The 22,696-nt window shown below is 34.8% G+C and overlaps 3 protein-coding genes across 8 annotated transcripts; 1 reads left to right on the top strand and 2 right to left on the bottom strand.

The window, feature by feature from the left end:
- Positions 1 to 2,989: 2,989 nt before the first annotated feature.
- Positions 2,990 to 14,801, top strand: LOC140772287 (uncharacterized). 6 transcript variants are annotated; one of them, XR_012106277.1, is made up of 12 exons: positions 2,990 to 3,388; positions 3,478 to 3,637; positions 5,078 to 5,139; positions 6,890 to 7,049; positions 7,135 to 7,255; positions 7,843 to 7,924; positions 8,022 to 8,125; positions 9,088 to 9,166; positions 9,258 to 9,308; positions 10,820 to 10,918; positions 12,864 to 12,956; positions 14,585 to 14,801. XR_012106277.1 is itself a non-coding variant. In XM_073114279.1 (11 exons), exons 1-10 carry the CDS (start codon positions 3,149 to 3,151, stop codon positions 10,901 to 10,903), a joined length of 1,143 nt encoding a protein of 380 aa, XP_072970380.1. In that variant the 5' UTR covers positions 2,990 to 3,148; the 3' UTR covers positions 10,904 to 10,918; positions 12,864 to 13,134. The 6 variants fall into 6 exon arrangements, 4 of the variants coding, with proteins under 4 accessions (XP_072970380.1, XP_072970378.1, XP_072970379.1 ...); XR_012106276.1 differs by having other exon boundaries at positions 10,820 to 10,930; positions 14,585 to 14,800; XM_073114279.1 differs by lacking the exon at positions 14,585 to 14,801 and having other exon boundaries at positions 12,864 to 13,134.
- On the bottom strand, positions 13,274 to 13,960 carry LOC140772288 (uncharacterized). Its single transcript, XM_073114280.1, has 3 exons — positions 13,700 to 13,960; positions 13,569 to 13,630; positions 13,274 to 13,482 (listed from the first exon to the last, which is right to left on the bottom strand). The coding sequence occupies exons 1-3, from the start codon at positions 13,785 to 13,787 to the stop codon at positions 13,288 to 13,290; spliced, it is 345 nt and encodes a 114-aa protein (XP_072970381.1). The 5' UTR covers positions 13,788 to 13,960; the 3' UTR covers positions 13,274 to 13,287.
- Positions 14,802 to 17,005: 2,204 nt separating the features above from the next.
- LOC140772047 (putative lipid-transfer protein DIR1) lies at positions 17,006 to 17,305 on the bottom strand. The gene has a single exon (XM_073113934.1). The coding sequence runs from the start codon at positions 17,303 to 17,305 to the stop codon at positions 17,006 to 17,008; it is 300 nt and encodes a 99-aa protein (XP_072970035.1).
- Between the last annotated feature and the right edge of the window lie 5,391 nt (positions 17,306 to 22,696).

Raw genomic sequence — 22,696 nt, 5'->3', positions numbered from 1 at the left:
ACTCGTAATCATCTTAGCTCATTTGATGTAGCCATTATGAGTCATTATGTATCAAAAAAAAAAATTCTAAATCTTTTAGAAATCTACCGAAAAAATGTTTTCTATAAATATTTAATAGAACTATAAGACCTCTAAATCATAAATAGATTAGAGGGCAATTGAGAATTCGTGGTATTCAACCCACAAATATTTAATAAAATTATAAGATCCCTAAATGATAAATAGATTAGAGGGCAATTGAGAATTTGTGGTATTCAAGATCCGTAAATCATAAATAGATTAAAGGGCAATTGAGAATCCAAACGAATATGTCTTAAATATGAGAATATTATTTGGATATGTCTTAAATATGAGAATATTATTTTTTTGATTTGTAACTATTAATTTTAATAATCTAGAGATAAATTAGAGATGTTTATCACATTACAATTAGATAAACTAAAGAAAAATATTAGATTCATATCAAGAGGATAAGATAAATACAAATTAATTCTTATCACTCTTCTTATTTTTCTCGCATACTTTTATATTTATATGTATTTTTAATTATAGTTTTTTTTGTTTATTTAAAATACTGAAAAATTGAATGATTTCCTATTGAGCCTATTTATTAACAACTCATATGTTAAAAATAGATCTCTAGGTAATAAGTTTCTGAAAATGATAACTAATTTGGTCAAAAACTCAGCATTCTATTTTGAGTTTTTTTTTTGTTTATGGAATTAGAAGGAACCAGAATATTCCGTACTAATCACCAATTTAAAATCTTTAAATTTTGATCTCCAACTAAAGTTTTGATAGCTACTTCATATTAATGAGTTATATTGCTTTGTTGAACAACTTGTATTCTTTTCTATTTTGAACTAGTTAGTAAATTGATTGACTAAACTTATTTTATACTGGAAAAAGGAAATTGGCGCATAAAGGATATTAAAGCTAGAGATTTTAATTCTAAGAAAATAGTTTATTCTTCAAAACGAAACCAATGAGACAAAGAGAATGGGGAGTAACAAGTAGAAGAGAATTTAATATATCTCAGTTATTGTTAGCCCTAATCTTTTATATTTCTATATTTTTATAATTTATTAACTTGCATATGCTTAAGCCTTTATATGCTTGAGCCTTTATGTCATTGAAACAAAACTAGATATTTAATAAATACTTAACATCTCGTCTTAAGCTTCTTGTTAATTTATTGAGAATTTATCTTTTTATCATTAAATTCTAAGTCATAATTAATTATTTATCTTTTTATCATTAATTTCTAAGTCATAATTAATTGTTCTACTCTGATTTAGTATTCGTTATCTTTTTCTTTTCTTTTTTCTATAATAGAAAATTACTCGATGCTTAAAGAGAGGAGAATGAGGTGGCTATGCTTAAAGAGAGGAGAATGAGGTGCTTATATATTTATTTTTTGTATTTTCTGAACTCGAGGAGGATAAATCTTATTAGGCTTTTGCTTACTTTTGGAAAACTTGCGATTATTAGTAGTAGATATTGAGGTGGCTATTCTGGTCGTGGGTGCTTAGCTTTGACGATGATTTCCATATTTCTGGAGATTGTTGATAAGAAATAAATTTTGATTTAAGAGTATTTAGTCATTGGATTGGGTGTAGCATCAATCAAATTTTTATTAGGGAGAATATATTTATTTATTGTTTTTATGTATTTTATAATTTTTTTCTATATATTTTTATTTTAATAAAATTATAATTTGCTATTTGCAAACACCTTAAGTCATATTTAAACTAACACAGTTTAGATAGATATAAATATTATATCAAAATTAAATATATTTCTTAAAAATAACTAAAATACCCATAGTTTATTCTTAAATATATATTCTTCTCTATTCCTCATTTTTAGTCACATGATTACTTCTTCTTTTTAGCCAAATTAGATTCGATCAAAAAATTGGCTTTCTTCTTTTCTTGCGACTCTATCTTCTTCTCCATACATTAGGTATAGCTTGAATTTAATATTTTCATTAGGATATAGCTTAGTTTTTTTATTTAGACATAACTTAGATTTTTGAGAACCTATTTTCTCATTCACATTAAAATTGAAATGAACAAATCATAATGCTTTTTTTGTTACTTAATTGAGATAGAATTTGGTAATCTATTAAATTTAGTTAATAGATCTAATAGTAGAGTGTTTTTTACACTTATTTATTAAATTATAAAGTTTGATTTGTAGATAATAAAAATATAAAATATAAAGTGTAATTTTATTAAAAGGTAGCTATCCCGTGCAAATTATGTTTGTTTTTGTAGCTTTAATAATACTATCCCTCGTATTCAAATTCCAAACCATTTCCATATACTCTCAAAGTAATTCATCTATAATATTAAATATGCGGATAACATATTTCTAGATTACTAATTTTATATTATAATTTTAATCTATTGTATATGATAACTAAATAAAATCACATTATTATCCTCCTAAAGAAAAATAGTAACATTCAATTACTATTTTAAACTTTCATTGATTATCTTAAACTTAAATTATATTATTAAATATCATTAAATTATATTATATTAATTACAAAAAGTTAATCACATTCAATTCAAAATAATTAGAATTAAAATGAAAAGTAATACAAAATAATAGAATAAGTTACATAAAAATATTTAATGACAAAAATATAAAAATATAAAATTTTTAATATAGCAATAATTTAAATAATTATAAATATAAAATACTAATAATATAATAAAATAGAAATAAAAGCTGAGTAATTAAGATTATTAATTTTGTTATTTATATATCTAAATTTATTATTCTTATATAAAAGCAGTAATAATGCTCTTTATCCAGTCCGAACTCGTAATCTCGTACATAAATTTTATACATCAATCAAGGCAAGTAGGTTAATGGTTTTACTATTTGCAATCATCTTGTACGTATTTAACGTTTCCAATATGGCATAGCATGGCATACATAGACTTTTTGTGGGTTTCTACTATGACACTTGGTCACTTGGAACCTCCACTCCTGCAAGCCATAGCAATTGTCGACAAACACACGTTCCCCTATCCCAAAACCTCCCAAACCTTTCAATTTCTCTTAAAAGGCCGGCGACCTCTCATTCCTATCTTCTTCCCCTTTCCTCCTTCCTCTCCTCCGCCTTTCGTCGAACATGTTCGCGGCAATCGGTTCTCTGGGCCGCTTCTCCCTCCTTTCCCAGCCCTTCGGCATTGATGGGTCCTCTCCTTCCTCCATTTCCATCCCAAAGACTCCACCTTTACGTTTCTCGTATCCTAGGAGACCCTTTTCGCCATTATCCACCTGCTTGAACAAGCTCGCGTCGTCGTCAGGGAGCGGCGTCGAACAGGAGGAAGCCTCAAAAGCCGGAGAAGACGAAGCCCGCCAAGTTCGGGTATGATTCTTGCTGCAGGAATTGATAATTGGTTTTCTTCTTTTTGAGCGGTGACCATTGTCTCATGCTTTGTTTATGTGAAGAAGTAGAGGTCTGCCGATTGGAGGGCGGCGCGGGCTTATAAGGATACCGGAGTAATCTTTGATGGAAAGGTTGAAGGGTCTAATAATGGGGGATTGTTGATACGATTCTATTCGCTTCTTGGGTTTCTTCCCTACCCTCTTCTAAGTCCATCTCATTCTTGTAAAGGTACTAATTATTCTTTTCGCATTGAGAATTCATGCACAATGCTGAACTATGCTATGTAGTAGGAGATGATTCCTGGCTATATGCTTTTTGATACATAGAAATGCATCATAATCATTATCATTTATTCTTTCTCCCTCTGAATATAGAGTTGTGTCTCAAGTAACTAGAGGCTCCATTGAAAGAATTAACTTAACTTTCAGTTAACTTGATCGGTACAATGCTTATGATATTGGAGCCCAATATTAGACTTAGGTGGCAAAGGAAGCAATGGGGAACCCTGAAAATTTTAGTGTAGTTGACAGGTGGAAGGACCTAACTTTAGCTGCAGTGTAAGCTCGTGAAAAGAAGGATCAGCTTTTTAAAGTTCTCAGGAACAAGAAGAGGATGCTATGGATGAAGAATTGGATAACTTTTAATATATGGAGCTATTGCTATGATGCATTGGATCTGCATGACTGGCTAAACTAACTATTTTTGTTGCTGAGCATTAGTTCTAAACACTCTCAAATTAACACTCTCAAATTATCACTACATTGATTTCTTCCTTTTGTTGTCTGTCCAGAGGGATGAATTGTATGATCCATAAACAAGACAAAATTCACAAATGTTGTTGTAGGGATCAGTAAATATTGAAGGCCTACAACTAATTTTAAACTTGTGTAGGGGATAATTTGATCTATCAATAGCACCAGGGGTGTTGTATAGGGATTATGATCTTTTAATAACCTTCTTTGTCCATAACTCCTAAATAACACTTCCATCAAAGAGAGGCATGATTGTAATATGCATCAATGGGGGTTAAAGGGAGGAAGAAAGTCTTCACTTTTGCTCTTTTGGATTATCAAGAATATCTTCACTCACGCATCAGTGTATTGTTGTAAATGTCAACTCAAAAGCATAGATTCAAGTATCGGTCAATCCCGATCCGTATCGCCGAAATGGATCGGCCGATATGACCGATTTAGTCGATCCCCGCTTCGAATTGTTTGAAACGGAAGACCGATACAGTTGATACATATCATTTTTTCAAGTACCCGATCCTGATACTTAGAATCTTACTCAAAAGTTATACCTTTTCTAATTGACTTATGATATTATTGGCATATACCCTGATTTTAGAAAAATAGGACATAAAACTGTTAGTTTTGAAGCGGTAACTATTCTATCAATAGGTATGTGAATATAGAATTTTGAATTTTTAGTCATAATTCCAAAGAGATATAAATGTAGTGCATGAACATGTTGAAAACATATTCATTTCACTTTAGTAAAGTAGCAGTTGGATATGAAACTCTAGTGCTAGATGTCTGCACCGTTGTACTTTGAACTGGCTGAGATGATCATATGCTAATTTTTTTAATTTATTAACTTTCATGTAAACTAGATTTATTTGTTGGTTATTGCTGCAAGTCATGTCCTGATGGCTTGTTCTTCCTATAGATCCACTAAGAGCCATTCAAGATATAGCAAAGGATCTGGTAGGTTCATCAATTGCTGTAAAGGTCAGTACATTTCTTGGTCCAAGCAATACAAATGGTTAATTATTTCTCACTTCTGCTACTGTTGACACTAGCTACTCGTGAATATAAACTAATAAAGAGTGAAGTTTAAATGTGACCTAGTATGAAATTTAAATAAGAATACAATTGAGATATAAAGGAGTAGATAATGCTGCAAACATGTTAACATGATAAAAAAATTAAAGAAATCAGATTAATGCTAATAACCAGTCATAATGGAAGTTAAAACAGTGAGATGCGCTAATGTATTTTTCATGTAGTGTTTACAAGTACTCACATCAATAAAAGCAACTATGGTATCTTCTGAAGAGGAGCATATAGCCTTGTACAGTTATCTCATACCATCATTTACCAGTATTGCTAATAGAAGCTGTGGATGATGCACTTACAAGTTACAATAACAGCTTTAGTTTACTTTATTATCAATTGAGCTTTGGTTGGCAAGTGAGGTAGTAACTGTTACAGTGTCGCACTATACATATTGAGTTGAATTCCATATTAAAACCACTAAAATTTCAGGAAAATAACACCTCTCTAGTCATTGGTTGTGCATCGGGATTGCAAATATATATAATCGTAAGGTGGAGAGAGAAAGTTCAAAGTTGATTTTGTGTGTGTGTGTGTGAATTCCAAAGTACCAAGGTCCATTCAATGGTTACCAAAGTGCTAAAATCTTTTCCCAAAAATTTTCAAAAATTGTTTCATGCCATTAGGATGCACTGACCAACATTAACTTAATCTGATTTTTTTCTACTCTTTGCACATTTCAGTGCAAATAAATGATGCAGGTCGTTAGTGTTTCAATATGCTTGTAGTAAATGTGTGAACCTCTAATTGAAAGCTACTTACTATGAAGGGAGCTAATGATTTTTTTTGTAAATGAGGAAGTAATATTTAAAGTATCTTCTATAATTCACATCATCGTAGTGTATCAATATTCTTAATGTGTCATGCAAGAGGGATGTGCACCAGTTTTATAACAAATGTTGGAAAAGGTCTGATACATAACATTGTCTCTTCTGCCAAATAAAACCATTTTAATCAATAATCATCATTCAGCTCATGCCAATGAATATGCATGTTTTGAACTTTTTTCACTTTTATTTTCTAACTGAGCAACCTTGCATAATGTATAATAATCTTTGATTTGCTAACTCTGGTACTTGGGCATAAGTGTTTAATGTCAACTCTAGAATCTAGATCATACTCTAAACCCAGTTATACATGTGCCACATAATGCAACTTATCTGATTGGCATAATTTTAAGTTAGTGAAGTATTTTCTGAATGTACAGTCTTTGTGATATCATCACATAAATGAATAAATTGTATCTCTTAACTGCAGGATAGTAAAAGTAATATTGGTTGCTTCAAATATGCATGTAAGATGAATGTTATTAGAAGAAATTTGGATGGTCGATGGTTGCTAATAATGTGGAAAAGTACATTCAAAAGGCACTTTAAATGACACTTTTATCCTGATATCTTTCAGATACATCCTACACAAGATATACATCAATTTGTGGTGCTTGGAAAATCCTTCATTTCCCATATATTAGGCCAAAGTTAGTTGGTACCAAATTATTGGTGGTTTAAATTGTGAATCATAGTGATCAACTAATAATACATCTTTGAGTATATCTTATGAAACTCCAAAATCATGGCATTACACACACATGACTTTGAATTTGAATAATTGTCAAAAGTAACACTGTTTCAGCAAAACATTTTAGGTCATAGAGGCTAGTGAGGAAGAAAAGAAGCTTATTTTCTCCGAAAAGGATGCTTGTTGGTCAAAGTATTCTAGCCAAGCCAAGGTTGGGGATGTTTTTGATGCGAGGGTTGGTTCAGTGGAAGACTATGGTGCATTTGTTCATCTACGTTTTCCTGATGGTACCTCTTTCTCTTATGATGAAGTATTATAGTTACTCGCACCCCAACCAAATATCTTTAACAATGCTAAAATTAATCTTGACAGGTTGTTACCACCTTACTGGACTTGTTCATGTCTCTGAGGTCTCCTGGGATTTGGTCCAAGATGTGAGAGATTTTCTAAGCGAAGGGGATCCAATAAAGGTCAAAGTTATCCATATAGATAGGTAAGAATGCTATTTTTTCGTTACCATGTTTATGAATCATCAAAATGTTCCAGAAATTGTTGGTTACCACTATGCTGTGGAGCATGGGCAGTCGTCTCACATTGTTATATCTTATCTAAGACAATTTTTGACTTTCAAGTTGGAAAGTGTTCAACTACAATCAGTTCTTCCGGTGCATGGAGCCATGACATATACTATTGGAGTTGATCTTGAACAGTAGCTGCAAGATGATTTCATGAATGCTTTTGAACAAAACAATGGGATGAAGACAATATTGAACTTTGTGTTCCTTGTCGATAACATAGTCGTTTTCCTTGATAAAAATGGCATTAAATTGAACTCTGATATTAGCAAGTTTTTAACATGGTCGACATGCTAAACAGAATGAATTGATGTTTAAAGTTCATATTTGCAAGCATACTTAAAAAGTTTGTAGATACCTTCTTTTGTGTCACAAAATTCGGATATTCTTTGCATTCTGTTTGGACATTAGAAAGTTTAATTATTTCCTTTTCCTTGATATTCTGAGGACCTAATTTGGTTGCTTGCAATTTCTAATTTAATTTCTTAGTGTCTTAAACAACCAGGGAAAAGTCAAGGATTACTCTATCAATTAAGCAGCTAGAGGATGATCCTCTGCTGGAGACATTGGACAAAGTAATCCCTCAGGTTGGTTGTTCAGTATAGATATGTTAACATGATCTATACTACTTTTATAGTGGCTTATGTTACATGTTAAGTTACTTATTAATATTATTGCTCACAGGATGGCGAGCAAATGCCTGATGCATTCAACATGTCTTCTAGTACGAAAATCGAACCACTTCCAGGACTTGAGAGCATATGTAAAGAGCTATTACAAGAGGATGGGTATGGGTTGCAACTTATTCTCATTCTGAGGTTCAAAAAACAGTAAAAGCTATATTCTTTCTTCAGTAATTTGCTTCTAGCAGTAATTAAATGTTAAATTGCTAATATTACAAGGTAAAGGAGGTTTTTAATAGGAAAAATTACAAATATTGTGTTATCTTCTCAATTCTCATATATATTCTTGCTATCTGAATCATCTAATTCAGACACTTTGAATACAAAATTATTTTCATTCATGCTAATGAGGATTGTGCATACTGATTTTCAATTTTGGATTTGACATTGTCATGTTGGGAACAAATGACTTGTTATACCTTCTTGAACTGTTTCCTAATTACTTTTCATTTTTTTACAAACCTCCTACATATTACTCAGCTTATGATTTGAGGAAGTAATATACTTCCTATGTGAATATTCAGCTTTTGATACCTTCTGCGAAAGAATTGGTCTAATGTAACATAAAATATCCACATCTCAGCTGTCGTTGCTTCTGGATGTCCAAATAACGTTATCTTGATTGGGAAAATCCAACTGGAGATTTATTAGGATATTATGAAAGTAAGTACAGGGAAATATTGGATATTACATAAAGATGTAAAGAAATAGAAATCAGAGGGAATATTGAAGTGACCAACATACTCAAACTTCATCATAGTTTGTCAGCTCTTCTATTTTAGGACCAGATAATGTGATAAGATCTTTGGAGTTAGGAATTCTTTTGTTTCCCTGAACTTATTGCATAAGAATTTGAAATTTTATGTCACACATCATGCAACTAATAACTTTTTCTGACCTTGTAAAATCACCTCAGAAGTGAGTGACCTGAAATTTTGATTCTTATTGGCTATTATTTTTTTCCTTTTATGTACAAACTGATTTGAAATTGAGCCATGCGAATGGAGTGACAATCTTCTCCATCTGTTTCTTTACACTAACAATGTGAAGCTTCCATTTCTGAACAGCATAACGGATGTACAGCTTGGGCGCCAAGGATTGGAGAAGCGTGTTGTCTCACAAGATATGGAGCTTTGGCTTTCTAATGTAACATCATAACATGCCAACTCATGTATAAATGTGTTTCTTGTTCATTAAGTACGATCAAACTTAAATAGACAGATACATTGTTATATAGGTACCAGCGAAGGACAAACAATTCACACTCCTTGCTCGAGCTGGAAGACAGGTTGGTGCTTAATTCCTTGCTTTAAGATCTCACTGCAACGTTCAATATATGCTAGTTGTCCATGATATGCTTCTGTCAGCTGCTTTATGGAATGCTAGATTTGAAATATGCCAGTTGCCATTTTGACCAGTCACTGCTTCATCTTCTTGTCAGTGGCATCTTTTGTATGATGTTAAGAACTAGTTACTATGGAATCTTAAGTTTTTGGGGAATGGTCTTCCAAGCTCTGAAGCTCTGAAGCTCTGACACTCTTGATTTTTAAAAGCACATCTATTTTTATTTGTAAGTAAGATAAGAAAATTGCTGTCTATGGATAACTGAAGTAAGAATCGAGATTTCAAACACTCACTTCATAGTTTTTGGGCATTATTTTTGTGACAATATTGCGGATATTTATTTGAGGATGCTAGACCGCAATATTTGTTTGAGGAGATACGGGAGTCTTATTCTAAGTGAAACAAAGTTTGACACAAACTTTAGAGCTCAATGCAAGTCAAAAGCTTTATACTATTAGCTGAGGGATTATTTTAAAAAAAAGTTTAGCTGAGGGCCCAAAAATCTATATAAACTCTCTCATTTTTTCTTCACTTTCTAATGTGAGAACCTTTTCAATTCTACGCATCCTTATCCTAAACCAGTTGCCTTGCTCCATCAAGTATAACCGAACATGCACACTAATCCCGCATGCCTAAGTCCCCAAGAGCCCCAACCTAGGGCCTTTTAGCTCCACTAGTCCCACAACACTGTGACTATTGCATTAACTATGACTCATCCATAAGAACCAGCATATACACCGAAGCCACTAAATTGGTCACATCAAACTGCTTCAGAGTAGTGCAGAAATATTGAATCATCGGCTCTTATTGAAGAGATAAGCGAGTTCTAGCCTAAGTGAAATAGAGTTTGACACAAACTTTTGAACTCAATCCAAAAACTTAGGAGGTGAGAGCCCAAGAGTCTATGTAAACTCAATACTAGTCCCACAACACCGTGACTATTTCATTTTTTTCTCACTTTACGATGTGGGACTATAACTCTCACATGTGATACTCAATACTATTCAGATTATGTGTTGTCTCATTAGTTTTTATCATTTTTAGTTTTTTTCTCCTGTTCTTTCCAACTGTATGCTTCAATGCTTTTATGTATGCAGAATCAATGCATCATGATTTTAATAAGCAATTTGAAGAGTTCTGACTATTCCTATATCAGGATACCATTCTAAATTATCACCATCTTTTACCATATTAACATATCAGAAAGTACAGACAAATTGGTATTGTCTGCAAATATTGTCCCACAATAATCTTTAAGAACTCAATTACCTTTATTTTCACTTTTATATGCTGGTAGTCCTCTTCCAGTATACTGGACTTCTATTACACATTGACCACAAGGCGATAACAATCTCAAGTATGTTGCAATTAGTGCACTCTGAATATTTGTGCATAAGAAAATTACAAGAGAACAATTAAAGTATGGTGATATAATTTTAAGCTTATTTTTGACAGGTCCAAGAAGTTTATTTGACAACTACACTCAACCAGGATGGAATAAAGAAGGCTGTACAACGAGTATTAGGCCGTGTTCCTTGAGCTTATCTGACTGTGGTATGAATACAGGTGCTTTTTCTGCACTTTTTGATGATACCATGTGCCGCCTGTTCCACCTTTTACGTGTTGCGCAAGAATTGCGAAATGAACTGAATACTAGTTAACAAAAGTAGAAAATTCCAAAAGTTCCATAGAGAATGTTTATCTTCCAGATTCAATTTCTGTAAAAAAATCAGTGGGCTACAATCTGTACAGGGGCTTTGGATCTCAGTGCAACCATTCATGTAAACTCTTGCAAATAATTTACTTAATGAAAGACCGAACCAATTTCATATACGAATCTGCAAACGCCTGTCTTTATTGGATGGTAATTCTCTCATGTATTACAACAGCTTGCGTCATTCAATTTAGTTTGTAATCTTACACCCTCAGGGATTATATGTGCTGAAAATGTCTGGGATCTTTTGGATATGTTGGAAGTATGGATATTATTTCCAAGGCAACAAGTTGTACTGATATCATTATTATTAAGTATTAACCACACAAAATATTGGTTTTACCAACAATAATGTTGTCGGCACCACTAATTATCTGCCATGTATCTCATAAATAGATAATCTCTGCATCTTATCCAGCATAAGAACTATGCTAAGTTTGCCAAAGTACTTATTATAATTTATGCTAGGAGATGCTGAAGATCTACATCACCAATATGATTCATGAATTACTTTCTTTGATAAGGTGAGAAGATTTTACACAACTTACCTCTCATGGACACTCTTTTCTTTGATATGGGGGGAAGCCTTGTACAGTGGGACAAACCTCTATGCCATTACCTATGCTTAAAGGGTCATCATCATCATCATCATCTTCCATATGAGTCACGAAAATAGATTTCTTAATAATAGGGTAAGGCTGCATACATGAAAGATGGGTGATGATGATGACAATGGTAGTGGTAGTGATAGTAGCGGAGGAGATGTGACCACGACTTTTTTAGGTCATGGCCCATGTATATGCCCCTATAGGCATCATATGCAGTGCAGGACATACGGTATCTTGCCATAATCTGGTGATGGTAGTCGAGGATACAAACAACTATAGATGCCTCCCCATGTGAACCTTGATGAGTCCCTATTGGGACCACTCAATTCATGTGGACACCTCCTATACCACTCTTCAAGAATTCAGAGGCCCATGACCTCTCCCAGTCACCAAAGTGTACCTCAGGCAGTATTTTCCAGCTTAGCTTTCAAAGACATCTCCTGGAATGTCTGTCTTCCTGTCACTCTCATAGTTAGGCCACTGAGACTTCTCTTAGCCACCATGGTTAGATACAAAACTGTAGGCTGGACCAAACATAGGTTTTAGATGTGAGTCAAAGCTTTAGTCTAGTCCTCCTACATGATATAGAATATAAGATGTGAAGGGTTAATATATGATAGTGGCTTCATAAAATTTTTAAGCTTATTTAGAGATGAGGCTTATTACAGTTTGTCATGTGGGTTTCGTATTAAGTTTTGTCGCGCTTTATTGATTTATTCGATAGAATCATGTAGGTTTTTTGGAGCTAAAAAAGACTGTTTTGATGGTTATTCTTTCCGTTCAAATGTGAAGAGTGAGATTGTTGAAGTTGTAACATATATAAGTAAAGTTAGTGTGATGACACCTTAGAGAACAATTTGAGCAGTAAAATTATGGTGATGGTAAAAGTTGAGGGACTTTGGTAACTACAATATGGGCTTAATACTGAAGCTTATGATGTTATGGTCAAGGGCTCCTTCAACCTGGGACACAAAAATATTGTGGAATCTCTCAGCACAAGATTTATGTCTAACCTAATCTTATTAAGATAAACCTAATTACTCTTGGTTCTTAAGCTGTCTGGATATCAACCTGTAATATCTTCGAGGCGCAGTTCGGTAAAAGTACTTTCTTCTTTCTCTTTTATATTTATATTTTCTTTTTTACCTGATTGTTTTTTATGCTCTTCTGTACACAGGACTACTATTCAGAAGCCAGAGACACAAAAACTCATAACGGCCTGAAAACTTTTTTGAGTGCATGGAATAGAAGAAACTGTAACAAAAGATAGGTATCATCACATCACTGCAAACCAATGTTTTTCCTGTGTTTCAGATGTCCTGAATGCAGATAATGTAAAGTCATGTGTACTTTCAATGCTCAAATAAGGTGAAATCCTTGCTAAAATCATTGAAGAGATTACAGCATCAATGACATTACAATACATCAATGAAGCTAAAGTTACAAAACATAGACCAGGAGATGCAATTCTTTTTCTAATAGCTTCAACTACACTATTGATAGGAGGATATAAATGAAAAAAAAGTAGTGAGCAAAAACAATCTCTCTTCATTGAACTATATGATCCATGGCATACACACAACTAACCCTTTCACTCAAGGTCACCTGTGGCACAAACATTTGTAGTGGTAGGCACTGTTCATGGGATCGTTGGCGTCAACCGGGACTTGCTCCGCGCTGCACTTGAACCGACACCCTCTGCACTCGTTAAAAGTGCAAGTCGGAGCGGCTGAACCTATCATCAACCTCCTCACAGTCTTGCTCTTCCATATCCACATTTCTTCTTTGTTTAAACCCTATATATGAGCAAAACATTCAAAGGATTAATTAGTATGGAGTGCTAACTCAAAAGTCACAAGTAACTCAAATTCATATCTTTCACCTGTGAAGGGAGCTCCTTGTTTTGTAGAACCAAGTCTGGGTGTGAAACTTGTGCTCTATAACCTGCAACAAACTCATATAAATTGAGTAAGATAAAATTCATGAGGAAGTGAAGATAAGATAAGAGGTTACCTGGTTTGCAAAGAGCAACAGCAAGGATGGAAGAGAGGAGGAGGAGGAGGAAGAGGATGGGGGCTTTGGTGGGGCTTTTTATGGCCATTGCTGCTCCTAGTAGGCAGCAGAGAGGAGATAAGAGGTAGTCTGTGCAAAGAAACAGGGAACATATATAAGAATAAATTGGCAGTGGTAAAGAGTGTCAGATAGCACCCTTGATGCTGCCATGCAAGCACAGATTGCCAGGCCCCCCTACAAAGATCTTGCATGCTGTATGTGTGTATGTGTGCGTGAGAGAGAGAGAGAGAGAGAGAGAGAGGGGGGGGGGGGGGGGGGGGGGGGGGGGGGGGGGGGGGGGGGGGGGGGTAAAATTCCAAACCATCCATCAATAATTTTCTTCACATTTTGTCTCCAAATGCATGGCCTAATCTGTAACTTTTGTTCTTGTCCATATATACCTTGATCTTATTCTATCTCAAATTTCACTTCTTATGTTCAACAGTTTCACATTAGTAGTAAATATCCACCAGACTTGATTTAAGCTCCAGGTTAACTACTGCCTATAGCTCAATAATGACAAGAAAACTTCTATTTGAGATCAGTGATTTTATTGGCAAGATAAGATTCACCACTATGTTTAGGATCTGAAAAGCTCAGATACCTGCGAACTCCAACATAGAATCCTTATTGTTTTCGATGCAAACAACAGACGAGCTTTATGTCATGGCATTGGCATCCACCTTGGTTAGTTACTCAGTCTGGACCCCCGTAAAGAGTCGGCAATACTGTCATCATATAACATTTATAGACTGTTGATGAACAGCATTTTTATTTTACTGTCCTGATTGATGAACACCACTTTTTAGCTCTGGAGGTTTTTATGATTGTTAATTATTATGACAGATATTTGCTTCTGCTAACAAAGAGAACAAATCTGGAGGACAAGTCAGGCAATTGAGTTGACCAATGAGCAGGGATAGTGATTAAAATCGTCATCTACAGAGATGTTACTCCTCCTACTGCATACTTTTCCATGAATGAAAGAGGTGATGTAGATCATATTTTGAGTCTTAAAGTCTTTGAACATGACTACATAGTTGTAATTTTTAGACATGATTTAAATAGTTTAAATTACGCTAAGAAAATATGGTGTTTGATTGTGAATTAGACTAAGTCTAACAATTAATTACTTTTAATGTGGCATAAAAAAAGAAAAAATTTGTTGGTTTTGAAGTAAAATAGATGATATATAAAATTAATAGATAAAAATGCCCTTTTTAACTTTGATTGTATTAGATGGAAAATATTATTTTTAAATCAAATCAATTTAGTTAAAATCTAAAATTATATAAAAAAATTTGTTTTCTTTTCAAAAGGCCTAATCCCTTGCGAATCATTATTATAAAAAGAAAAGTTACGAACTTATACGCTAGCAATCTTATATACTGTAACTATACCCTAATATAGCTCGCAACCATACTATAATATCACTGTTTTTTCTATATATTGTGGACTTATAAGCTGTCAAGTTTACATTGCTCGCAACCATACTATAATATCACTTTTTATTTTTCTTTTATATAATTAATTTTAGATTTTTTATTAAAAATAAGTAAAAATAAGTTATTACGGACTTACAACTATTTGTAGGCTTAGAAGCATGCAAAGTTGGTAATCATATTATAAGCTAGGACTTAGTAAATTTTTAAATTTTCTTTTGGAGGGAAATAGAAGATAGAGAGGGAATTTGAAATAGGAGTGTTATTATTATTGTAATGTGACATAAAAAATAAGAAAAATTTAGTATGTGTCAATATACACAGTATCAAAATATTATTATTAAGTTTGTAAAAATTAAATAAAGTCATTTCAAAGATAAAATTATAATTTGAAAAAACTTTAAATTTATACTTATTTATATTTTCTCTCTCCTCTCTTATTCTTAAATTTGGCTAAGAAAAAAAAGTAGTATTTCGTTAATGAATATGGTTAGGGATCCCTAACCGAGTTTAGGGACCAATTTGAACTCAAACTAAACAACAGCTCGATAATCATAAGCTCTCTTAAGAGGAACCCCTTTTCGTTAAGCAGTTAATTACTTAATTACATATTTACCTACTCAATATCATATCGCACTAAACGTGCATAATCTACCCACTGAACTATTCAAAATATCACAATTTCCACCCTTAATTGCATGAGGATATATATATATATATATTGTGCTACATTTTTGTTATATTAGGTCATAGTGTAGAGGGGAAAATATAATTGACCCTTAAGTTAATCCTTATTCTAAATTAATTTCAATTATGTTTAGGAGTTCTGTTTAAACAAGGTATTGTATGTTTAAATATGAGAAGTCCCTTACCTTCATGGATAACTTCTATTAGTAGGATTGCAGCCTATTGAAACCAGCTTCTCCCGTAACTCTAACCTCTAATTAGTTTTGATGAACAGAAATTCCAAATAAATTCTCTCTAGAAGCCTTCGTTAGGTATCCATTGCATCAAAAAGAATAGAGGAGCTTTCTATTGCCATTACCCCAAAGACTTGCCTTTGAACTATCGCCATTTTTTGGTAGATCTTATCTATTTAATATCTCTCACCCCTCGTGACGGATGAAAAACATCGAATGACTATTTATCCTTTTTCTCTTCCTTTTTTCTAATATAATGGCAAAATGATCCCTAGTGATGCCTAGACTTGATCACGTGATAGTCACATGATACTTTTAGCGGATAACTAACGATTTAAATGTTCTATGAAAAATAAATTATAGTATTCATATAAAAATGGGTAATAGTTCCGGGATTTCTATGTGTAAGATATGCATGATCAAAAATTTATTCAAATTCTATCTCCATAAAAAGACCATACATACAGCAATCATAGTCCTGGAGCAACAGAAGCAAGTTAATTATGCCCATTTTTTTTTTTAATGTTTTATGCTTGGATAATTTAACTAGACCTATTCTTCTCTCCAAATACACTCTCCACTCTCGATCCGCAATGATGAATTGCACTAGAGTTGATTGAAATGAGTAGTTTCAGCAAATTTGAAGTCTTTTATCATGCCATTAGACAAAGGCACAAACATCCATTTCATTACATTACTAGCAAATCACAACATTGACACACACTAATTCCCCACACAAATTAAGGAGATGGAACACGACAAACACCTTCATCATCATGACGACCAAATAGAAACTAGACTAGAGATGACGATCAACTCATCCCTTACTTAACAAGAAAAAAAAAAACCTAAACCCAGTTCAACTCCACCAAATTTAAGTCCTCTATGCATGCAATGCATATCCATTAACACTGGGTAGGTGGAGTGAGGTTGCATTTGGCCGGGAGCTGCATGGCTCGGTCAGGATCGATCTCGAAGTACTGCAACAGCCCGGAGTTCTTGTACCTGCACAGGCATTGCAGGTCGGCTTTCGCAAGCGCCGAGCAGCAGGCGTCGGTCGGCTTGTCGACGGGCTTGTTGATGGTGATGCATGGCTTGCATGCCATCAGCCCGTCGTCGCTCATGTTACATATGCCATGCACTCCATCCGCTACTAGGAGGAGTGCAACAACGGCCATGGCCAGAGCTTGGAGCTTCATCTCCATTTCTCTTTTTCTCTTTTCTTTTCTTTTCTTTTTCTTTTTCCTTTTTGTGAGTTAGTCGATCTTGGCAGTGGTGGTGGTGGTGGTGGTGGTGGTGGGAGAAGAGGGAAGAGTTGGATGAGGTTTATATAGGAGGAGACCAGTGAGGTTGGGGGGAGCCCGTGAGTGGTAATTTGTCGTCAATGGTCACGGGAGGCATTGGAGGCCACAAAGATTGGTGGTGGGACTTCTTATTGAATTGGTGGATGGGGGACTACCTAATTAACTTAGAATACTACACATATATATATTTATATATTTGTTTCTTATGATGGATGGAAAAAGAGTTTGCTACTTCAATGTATATCTTTGATATAACAAAGTACTATCAGATGTTAACTAATCACTCTTGTTAGAACCACTGTTTTTTTGCTTTTGTTACTTATAAACATTCGATAGAGGTTGAATTAGACTTCAGTATCTTTTGCTTTGATATTATAAAAGTTTTAAGTTACTAGAGAAGGAACACAATATGTTAACTCACTAACTATTTTAAAAACTTAATCTCTGAGCGATCGAGATGTTTACGACCAAAGTTCGAGTGTGTGAGTGCATGTGACAAAGCTAATGCTTGTGAATTTTTATGAGTGTGACCATGGAGATGGATTTGGTAGGAGATGGTTAAATATTCCTAAACCAGCTAAGCTAATAAGAGGATGCATCCATGTATGCATTATCTTAGTACTTATTATCACATGTGGTGTGGCCGCTACTTGCTTATTAGATGCCATCCAGTCAAATATTTTAAATATTTAAAGAAAAACAAAAAAAACTCCCCTCTTAGTACACTGCATTTAGCTAGCAAACGGTTCATTTTTCTTTCTGGAGTTATATCTATTACTCAAAAGAGTCAAACCAAGTTGCATGTAGGGTCAAGTATAAGTTTGGATTACATGTAGTTGATTCATTTCAACTCTTTTTTTTCCTTTTTTTGAATTTAAACTTGATTTTAACATTCTCAGCTCAGTTACCCCCCCAGTTTGACAACTCTAGTTTTTGGAGTGTTCTAATGTACAATTGGTAAGAATATCAAGATAATCTAACAGCTCGACTCACACTTACCTCATCATTGACTTAAACTTAAAATGAGCCAAGCTTGAACAATAAAAATAGGATTGAAACTGAATAAATCTCGAATTAATTTTTATATTATCTTTAGAAGCCTTGAAAAGAGAGGAGATGAAGGTTATTCCGTCAAGCTAGTTAGTGGATTGATTAAATTCTTAGATAGAGATGGTTTCATTGATATAATCATCAGTAATTAATTTGTATTTTTTATGTCTTTTGGAAGAATTTTGAAAAGAGCAAACACAACACAAGAGAAAGTTTGCAAGGTACTCTTGGCTAATTTAACTTAATTACTCTAGTTTTATTGTTCCATTTAATTATTAGGATAGTTTTTTTTTATAGAGTAAAATTTATTATCGAAATGCATGTTGCATGTTTAGTCTCTACTATTATAGTATAAATAACATTGGACTTGATATTGTTGTAAGTAAATTTTGTAGAGAATTTAGAAAAGAAAGTTAATATTATTTCTTTTTCTCAGTTTTGGACTATACTTGTGAATTGAGTATATATCATTATTACACAGAGAAAATGTGTGTATAATTTGGGACCATGAGATCTTAATCTGATAGTTCATATGATCTTTTATCCATGGATATAATCGGTTCTTTCAATTCTAATAAAGCTTTATTCAATTCAAGCTTAAATCAAGCTTGAGCTGGTTGGCTTGATTAAGACTTGAATTGGACTTGTTTAGGGCTTGAGCTCGAACTAGGCTTTAAGTCAGCTCAACTTGGATAGGCTTGACTTGGGTTCATTTTAAAATTTGAGCTCAACCTCGAATTAGACTCGAAGTGAGCTCGGCTTGATTGATATCGAGAGGCAAGTCTAAACTTAACTTTTAAGGCTCAAAATTAATTGATCATACTCGATTAGCTCGATCAAGCTCGCCTCATTAACACTCCCTTGAATTGCATCAAATAAAAATTAGCTCTGATATAATATTATATAGAGATAAATTATTTTTCACCCATTAAACTATTACTCATTTTCATAATGACCCCCTTAATTTTTTTTTTTGTACACACTGACATCGTGAACTATTAAAAATACCCCACCCCTTAATGCCATTAATAGAATCGATGAATTGACCAAATCGCCCCTCCACTTATTATGGTGGATAGCTACGTGGCAGAGCTAAAATTAAATATTTTAATTTTTGTTTGAAATTCCTACATTGCCATCTACCCTAATCCCCTTTCTCCCAAAAATTTTTATTCCTCTCCCCTCAAAGAGCTTGATGGTGTCCTTCATCGTAGACTTGATCAAACGGCCCAGCTCGCCCGTGCTTGGCCCGACCCGACCCAATTTGGACCGGGCTAAGCCCAGCTCAAACAGAGCCCGAACTACCCATGGGCGACATGGGCCAGCCCTTTGCCCACCGACCCGGCCCAGAAGCCCGCTCGTTCAGCTAGCCTGTTTCGCCCGCCCATTCAGCCCGCAACTAGGCCCGCCCGTTTTGCTATAGTAGCCTGCTCGTTCTGCTACAGTAGCGTGCCCGTTCTGCTATAGTGAAACCAACGAAAATTTTGGTGTTGTACCATTTTTTTTAAGCACACCTTTAAAACTTTTAATTTATTATTATTATTTTTAAATGGAGGAACTAATTTTTTTAAAAAAAATAAGCTAACGATAAAAAATTTCTAAAAGTAGCTAAAAGGTGGGTTGGACCGAGTGATTGGTGGGTCGGGCCAGCCCAGCTAGCTCGATCTCTCATGGGCCGAAGGGCGATAACGGGCTAGACTATTCTAGTCGGCGAGAACATGGCCCGACCCGAGTGATTGGTGAGTTGGGCCATGAACAAATACTTAAGCCCGATTGGTCCGAAAAGCCTAACCCAAATCTAGCCCGACCTGCCCGATGATCATATCTACCTCCTTAGCGTGATCGATGAGGATCCACTCAACCTCTCTAGTTAGGTGTTTCATGGGGCCGAATTCGCACTCGAATCTCCTCGACGGTGCCTTAGTCGGTGATGGTGCTACTTCTGCATCCCTTGGTCTTCTTCCTACAAGCGTCTAGATGTGTCACCACTAGACACTTAGTGGTGGGAGCAGATGCAAGTGAGTGAGAGGTCTAATGACAAGCGATGATCCTAATGCAAACTGAGTCAGATCGAATTACATCATGAGAATATTGGGCTCAATGGATCGAGTCTATTTATCTTTTAATTAATTTATATTTATCTCTTATGTAAACCCTTAAGACAAGTCTAGTTAAGTCATGTAAGTCAGTAAGACAAATTCAATTAAATCACATAAGTTACTAAGATAAGTTCAATTAAGTCATATAAACCTCTAAAATAGGTCCTACTCCGAGTCGTATAAGCCTTTAGGACTAAGTTCAAGTATGATTATTGTACTCAACCTCTATATATAGAGGGGCTGGGCTTCTTTGTTTATTCATTAAAGCATCCAAGTATTGAGAAATTATTTTAGTCTTAAGTTTATCTTAGACTAAAATTCTATCTCAAACCCATAACCACCACCTCCACCATGAGCCACCCTACTGTACGATCGTCCACCACCATCCTTGGCCATCCATCACCCTCCGACAACTGTCGCAACGTCTGATATTACCTTGCTGTCATGTTTTAATATTTCTTTACTATTTTAATTATATCTTTTCATCTAGACATTCGATTAATGTAAAACTAGAGCCATTAGAACCCTGTCTTATGAGGTTACCACCACTTAAATTTTCATAATTTTTTTACATTCGGATCGGTCCAGATTTAGTTCGTAATAGATCCTCATAAGTGGAGTAGAGAGTTAAAGACACTAATGAAGGTGATGGAGTGGTCAGAGCTCATTGCTGGCCCTAGGCACCACAGCGCACTGGAGTGATTAATGGACATCGGGGGAGGCGACGCGTCGCCGCTCACCTATTTCTCTTGCCTTCTCTAGAGCTATGTAAAAGATCTTTCCCTTCTCCCTCCTCTTTCAAGTGGGATGACGAGGGTGGCGAGATGATCGACCGCCTATGTGAAGTACACATCGTCTCCATGAACCCCTCTGATAAGACCTGGTTTATGTTCGGCTTGATTGGCCTCTTGTAGAGTCGGGTCGTGTTGGCTGCCATCCTCACCACCCATAGGAACCGATGCTCGTTGTTCTCCAACCCACGCACGATCCCTCTAATATGCTCCTCTATGAACACCCAAGCTCTTGAAGCAAAGTAACACGATGTTGAAAGGGAGCAACGAGACTAGACGAGGTCGTTGCCGATGTTGGCAACGAGGCGGAGGAGTTGAGGAGGGGTGTCAAGGTGGAGGGAGACGACGTATTGGCCAGTGCTAGAGGTAGCGACAAAGACAATGAGAGCGATGAGAGAGGAGGAAGAGGAGGAAACAAAAGAAGAGAATAAGAGGGTGAGGAAGAAGAAGAAGAAGAAGAAGAAGAAGAAGAAGAAGAAGAAGAAGAAGAGAAGAAGAAGAAGAGATCTAAGGGTACTTGGGTCATCATAAAAGTCAATCTTAAGTTGTCACGTGTATATAAGGATATTTTAGCCATATTATTATCACGTGATCCTCACATGATAATTTATTTATGAAAATATATAATAAAATCATAACAAAATGGGTTAAAAAAGATATTTCTATAGTTCTCGGTGCTAAAAAAAAGTTCAGGGGGTTTAATTTTCTTACAAAATTAAAATTTATATTTGTTAAATTTTTATTAAAATATTATATCCACGTAGTTTAAATTCTGACTGGTTGCATCTAATACATTGAGCAGGATTGGCACTAATATCTAACTCATAATTAACTTACGAACTTATTATCTATGGATAAAAAAACTTCCGGAAAGTCCCGGGATACAATAAAAGTGTCACCGTTGAGTTCGTTTAGATCAGCCACGAATCCCATCATCCACGTCAGCTTTTTCGGCATTCTTGGAAGGGTGGCCCCCTCCTTGCTGTGTCCAATCCTATAATTTCACACCTGGCAGAGAGCATCTTTTTCTTAAAATGAGAAAATAGCTCAGATGTGAAATTTAGAGTGTTGTTATCAATGGCTGCAAGAATATCCTACAGCGAGGGTATTTGGCAGCCCATGATAGCCGGGCGTAGGAAGTTCCTGCGTACTTGTCTGCGGATGATCAAATCTTATTGTTCTTTTATTTTAGGTTACTAGAAGAGATCACTTCTTTGCACAAAGGATATAACCAACAAAAAGAAAAAGGGGGCAAAGGTGCTAATAATAGCCCACTGGGCAACCTGTGGGCGTGCTAAGATTGGAATGAGGAGGAAGAAACAAGAACAAAAAGAAAAAAAATAAAAAGTAAA

This window comes from Typha angustifolia, chromosome 12, assembly GCF_048772165.1.
Source record: "Typha angustifolia cultivar Huaian chromosome 12, ASM4877216v1, whole genome shotgun sequence".
Classification (NCBI taxonomy): domain Eukaryota; kingdom Viridiplantae; phylum Streptophyta; class Magnoliopsida; order Poales; family Typhaceae; genus Typha; species Typha angustifolia.
This window is presented reverse-complemented; position numbering and strand designations above follow the sequence as displayed.

Bases quoted from the DNA above. Each gene is read 5' to 3' on its own strand.
- LOC140772288 (XM_073114280.1), bottom strand. From the start codon at position 13,787: ATGGCCATAAAAAGCCCCACCAAAGCCCCCATCCTCTTCCTCCTCCTC. The intron at 13,631-13,699 runs GTAACCTCTTAT...AGTTTGTTGCAG, and splicing joins TGTTGCTCTTTGCAAACCAG to GTTATAGAGCACAAGTTTCA. The intron at 13,483-13,568 runs GTGAAAGATATG...GCTCATATATAG, and splicing joins ACAAGGAGCTCCCTTCACAG to GGTTTAAACAAAGAAGAAAT.
- LOC140772287 (XM_073114279.1), top strand. From the start codon at position 3,149: ATGTTCGCGGCAATCGGTTCTCTGGGCCGCTTCTCCCTCCTTTCCCAG. The intron at 7,050-7,134 runs GTACCTCTTTCT...TAATCTTGACAG, and splicing joins TCATCTACGTTTTCCTGATG to GTTGTTACCACCTTACTGGA. The intron at 8,126-9,087 runs GTATGGGTTGCA...ATTTCTGAACAG, and splicing joins GAGCTATTACAAGAGGATGG to CATAACGGATGTACAGCTTG.
- LOC140772047 (XM_073113934.1), bottom strand. From the start codon at position 17,305: ATGGAGATGAAGCTCCAAGCTCTGGCCATGGCCGTTGTTGCACTCCTC.